The sequence below is a fragment of the Fragaria vesca genome, unplaced genomic scaffold (genome assembly GCF_000184155.1).
Source record: "Fragaria vesca subsp. vesca unplaced genomic scaffold, FraVesHawaii_1.0 scf0513012, whole genome shotgun sequence".
NCBI classification, from domain to species: Eukaryota; Viridiplantae; Streptophyta; class Magnoliopsida; order Rosales; family Rosaceae; genus Fragaria; species Fragaria vesca.
In genome coordinates, this window is record NW_004443416.1 from 120283 (window position 1) to 125775 (window position 5493).

General features: G+C 39.6%; 1 protein-coding gene across 1 annotated transcript in view; it reads left to right on the plus strand.

Moving 5' to 3' along the window:
• Positions 1–3513, plus strand: part of LOC101302321 ((3S,6E)-nerolidol synthase 1-like) — a 4796-nt gene extending 1283 nt beyond the window's left edge. The window contains exons 2-6 of the mRNA XM_004309626.1: positions 5–332; positions 424–642; positions 724–862; positions 985–1512; positions 2547–3513. Of these exons, the coding sequence (XP_004309674.1) occupies positions 5–332; positions 424–642; positions 724–862; positions 985–1512; positions 2547–2861 (1529 nt within the window). The 3' untranslated portion in view covers positions 2862–3513. The remainder of the gene's footprint in view (positions 1–4; positions 333–423; positions 643–723; positions 863–984; positions 1513–2546) is intronic.
• Positions 3514–5493: the final 1980 nt, after the last annotated feature.

Sequence of the window (5493 nt, forward strand, 5' to 3'; positions counted from 1 at the left end):
CAAGTTCTGGGTGAAGACATCAAGGGATTGATGAGCTTATACGAAGCTTCGCAGCTAGGTACAGAAGGAGAAGATACACTTGTTGAAGCTGAAAAGTTTAGTGGCCATCTGCTAAAGACTTCTCTGTCACATCTTGATCATCATCGAGCCAGAATTGTTGGAAATACATTGAGGAATCCTCATCACAAAAGCTTGGCCTCATTCATGGCCAGGAACTTTTTCGTTACTTCTCAAGCCACCAATTCATGGTTAAATTTGCTAAAAGAAGTAGCAAAAACAGATTTCAATATGGTCCGGTCTCTGCACCAGAATGAAATAGTTCAAATTTCCAAGTAAGTTTGACAATGACTCATCAGGACATTGATACTTTAATTCACACAAGAGATACATAGTGTAATTATGTGTGTCTTTTTGACATTTTAGATGGTGGAAGGAGCTTGGATTGGCTAAGGAACTGAAGTTGGCAAGAGATCAACCACTGAAATGGTACATTTTGTCCATGGCATGCCTAACAGATCCAAAGTTATCAGAGGAGAGGGTTGAGCTCACAAAACTCATCTCTTTTGTCTGTTTGATAGATGACATTTTCGATGTTTATGGAACCCTTGATGAACTCATTCTCTTCACAGAAGCTGTTAATAGGTATATATGCGTCAGTCATGAAATATATTCAGACTTGTATACCAATTTATGATTAATCAACAAACTATTGCATACATACAGATGGGAAATTACTGCTATAGACCACTTACCAGACAACATGAAGATATGCTTCAGGGCTCTCTATGATATAACTAATGAAATCAGCTGCAAGGTCTATCTGAAGCATGGATGGAACCCCTTACAATCTTTGAAAATTTCGGTACATAACTATATATACAAACTGTGACTAATCTACCACATTTAACTCGGTTATCGTTAAAATCGTGAGCTTGCATTACAAGGTTTACATTGAGACCATTCATTCTGTAACTTCCGTTGCAGTGGGCGAGTCTTTGCAATGCGTTTTTGGTGGAAGCAAAATGGTTCGCATCTGGGCAGCTGCCGAAGTCAGAAGAGTACTTGAAGAACGGCATCGTTTCTTCTGGGGTAAATGTGGGTCTAGTCCACATGTTTTTTCTCTTGGGTCAAAACATAACCAGAAAGAGTGTGGAGTTGTTGAATGAAACTCCAGCCATTATATCGTCCTCAGCAGCAATTCTTCGACTCTGGAACGATTTAGGCAGTGCAAAGGATGAGAACCAGGATGGGAACGATGGGTCGTATGTAAGGTGCTACTTAGAGGAACATGAAGGCTGTTCCATTGAGGAGGCACGAGAAAAGACGATTAATATGATTTCAGATGAATGGAAGAAACTGAACAGAGAACTGCTCTCTCCAAATCCATTTCCAGCAACATTCACATTGGCTTCTCTTAATCTCGCAAGGATAATCCCCTTGATGTATAGCTACGATGGCAACCAATCCCTTCCATCTCTTAAAGAGTATATGAAACTGATGTTGTATGAGACTGTATCAATGTAATTAATGATAGGACTACTGGAAGTAGAGTTGAACTTCAAATTAAGGTGGTCAAGAGAAACAAGAAGCCTAAGCTGCATTACAAATTTATATTTGAGAAATAGTAAACTGAATAAAAATAAACATTGTCTAGCCATTATAGTAATTGGTATGTTACTAAGAATTCTTATCTGAAACAACAAAAATGAAAACTGAAAATTGATCACACTCTCACTTCAAAACAGTTCCACGCTTACCCTACATTTTAGTGCTTCAAAACCAAATTAGAATTCAACATACAAAAGAGAGCAGCAGAAAGAAAAGAAAGGCCCTACTCGTCTGAAGGCAACTTCAAGTTAAAACGTTTGTAGGAATTAGTGTTCCCAAGTTTGACAAGTTCCTTTGCCTGCTCAATCATAGAGGCCTTAACCAGACCATCCACCACAGGCTGCAACATTGCCGCACTAGCAAGACGGCGCCTTTGGAAAATATCCTTGCAGAGCTCAAAACCATAATCCACATCACCCTTCTCACAAGCAAAGGGAACAAGCGTCTCGAAAGTCCATTTATCCGGAGCACGACCACTCTTCACTAGTTCACCATACCACCGTTTAGCTTCCTCCAAGTTTCCCTCACTCACAAATCCTTAATCAAGGCATTGAAGCTAAACACATCAGGTTCCACTCCACTACTCCTCAACTCATCAACCAATTCAGCCTCTCCTTTACTCCTCTTGGCATTATAGCTTCTAATATCCGGAACAACATCCTTCTCCACCATTACACCCCACATCTTCTCAGCATCCGAAAACCGCTGATTCCCATACAAGCAATCCAAAATCGTGTTAAATATCTTCTCAGCAATATCAAACCTCTTGGAGTTCACGCACGTGCCCAAAGGCGCGTTGAAGGACAGCACGGTGCGCGCGCAGTTTCTCTCAGGCATTTCATCGAACATCTTCTGGGCATTATCGAACATCCCGGCCTTTCCATAAAGGGAAAGGATTCTAACGGCGAAACCCTCGTCGGCGAAATCCGGAGATCCAGAGAATTGCTCAAGGTGCTACTCAGTCTTCACTTGCCCAATCTGGGAACTTTGCAGATTTGTTGACATGGGATGACTGGAGAGGTTCTCCTGGATCCGCTGAAAAACAATATGATAGCCTAACTTGCTCTGCTGATTCCGTTAATGCCAGTCCTCCTATTCAGCTGAGATCGTCACAGGAAGATCTTAGAAAAAGAGAGAATGCAATTATTCATGAACAGGAAGAAACGGTTGTGGCCAATGAGAAGCGAGATGCTAAAGAGGCACATTTGGTTCTTGGACCTTCTTCACAGGAGAATGAAAGTGCCATTCGCTAAGAAATCATGTCTTTTAAGAGAGAAGGGAAACTGACAGTCAAAAATGTTGAGAAGCGTCTTGAGGAAGACAGTCCTCATTCCAAACCTAGTTTGAGTGGTATGTCGAGTCCTGCAGCCTGCTAACAATGTTTCTCCAGCTGCGCAAAAGCAACATGGTTCACCGTCCTCGGGCCCGAAACCAATGTCCAGTCGTGATCGCTTCAAGTTGCAACAGGAGTCTCTAAGTCACAAACGTCAAGCCCTGAAGCTGCGAAGGGAGGGTCGGACTGAAGAAGCGGAAGCAGAGTTTGAATTGGCCAAGACACTTGAGGCTCAGTTATAGGAAAGTGCTGCCCATGATTCCACAAGTACTGTAGCACCGGTGGATGATGTGGCCGTAGAGGGACTTCTTGATCCTGAATTATTTCCGCCTTAAGAGCAATTGGAATTGAAGATGCCAATACATCATCTCAAGGTCCTGGAAGACCCGAGCCTTCAAAGCCCAACGTTGGCAAGAGTGACAATGTAATCCAAGATAGAAGTAATCTAGAGGAACAGATCAAGGCAGAGAAGGTGAAGGCACTAAATCTGAAACGTGCTGGAAAATAAGCCGAGGCCTTGGATGCCCTTCGAAGAGCCAAGATGCTTGAAAAGAAGCTGAATTCCTCGGCTTGAAAGTGAATATACAATAGACCCTTTTTCTTCTTCTTTTCTTTTTTTTTTTTCCATTTCAGGCATGTATGTCAATTATAAACCATTGGTTTATATTGTAATGTAAAGATGCCTTCCGTGCCTGCAGAACCAGAGATGTGTAACCTTCAGCATGTTTGTGTTTCAGATTATGTATCACTGAAAAGGTGTAATAAGCTGAGATAACTCATTAATCCCTTTTAGGTCAAAATGATGCTAATATTCATATGTCTATCTATATACTACACTGGGTCTTCTTTGAGCCCAAAGTAGCAGACCCATGACCATTGTAGGCTCTTGAAGCAACACCTCTAGGATATAACATGACAATTCCATCGTGTTATGATTCCTATGAACCGAAGAAATCACAAGTGTTTTGGCACAAAGCGGTCTGTGTTATTTCCCACAGCACACCCACTCCATTATATGATTGTATGCGACCAGCAAGGAATCTGGATGGGAGTCATGGGACATCACTACTATCCAGTCTGAACCCGATGATTGAGGATGAGCGTGGTTAATGTTACAACCAATCCAATATCCATTCAAAAACAGTATATATATATAACAATGAAATCAAAACGAAATTGAAAAAATAACAATGAAACAAACAACACTAATTTGATTGATCAGATAGAGGCCTGCCTTGCAGTGACCTAAGACAGAAATTCGTCCCCAATTGTGCTGCAGTTTCGGACGTCTATCTAGAGGATACAACTATCTGGTTCAAGTTCTTGCACAAGAACTTGACCCTGGCGAATTTACTTTATGCTTCAGAAGAAATAGTTTTGGGGAGGAAGAAGAAGAATGATTCGATGATCAAAACAACGACAGAAGTCGTCTTTATATAAAAGTCAATTTGAACAGGTATAACTATTCAGACAGACACAACTGCTCGGACAGTTGTAACTGTTTGGACAGTTATGTCTTTTGATATTTATCCAAATTTAATAATTAAATTAAATAATATTAATTTCCAAAAAATTAAATTCGGATTTAATCAACAGAGCCCAAGAGAAGGCCCAAGGCCGAATCTTTGACTTTTATTAAATAAATATATATTAATATATATATATTTATTTATTTCTATTAGAAACCCAATAGAAAGCTCACCAAGCTCATACTAAGCCTATCATCCATTTAATGAGTCATATGAGTGTTTCCATATAAAGACTCACACATTTAATTCTTCTTCAATGTGGGATAAATACCACACAAGTTCCAATAATACCCCACATTTTCTATTCAAATTCTAATAATACCCCACATTTGAATAGAAAATAAGATAATGAGAGGAACTTATTTTACTATTTCCAAGAAACTAAATATGATATGCATCGGAAAAGGTGTCTTTTGGACTTGAACCTTTCGTAGTGAGTACTTATTGGACTTACTTTGTGGGTAGTGAACTTTAGTCTTGAACTAACCACGTTTTGTAGTAAATCGAGACAACAAATATCACACATATCATATCTACACATAGTTCAATTCTTACGGTTGTGTTTATTTCGGTGTTGAACAAAATCCTTCTTCATGAGAATTTTAGAGAACGTAGCCATCTCGGTTCTCAAAGATGCGACCCTACATCAATCTCATATAGGTAATGTCAATCAAGAATAGTCCGTACTATTCCACTTTAAAAGCTATTAGCATTATTAAGAATAAATAAATATCCAACCCTAATCGTCAACAAAAAAATACACTTAAAATCATCATAGGAATGAGCATATATGTATATTTATGCTCCTTGAGTCTTCCCCAACTAGTTCGCCTATTAAACCTAGACCATGGGATCTCCAATGTTGCTAGGTTAGGTTTCCGCCAAGTAATGACTCATTGTATTGGTTTAAAGCCCATTCCCCTCGATGTAAATACTACTTGCTCTCTATTTAGGCCTTTTGTCAAAGGATCTACTATATTCTCCTTGGACTTTACATAGTCGATGGAAATAATTTCATTCTTG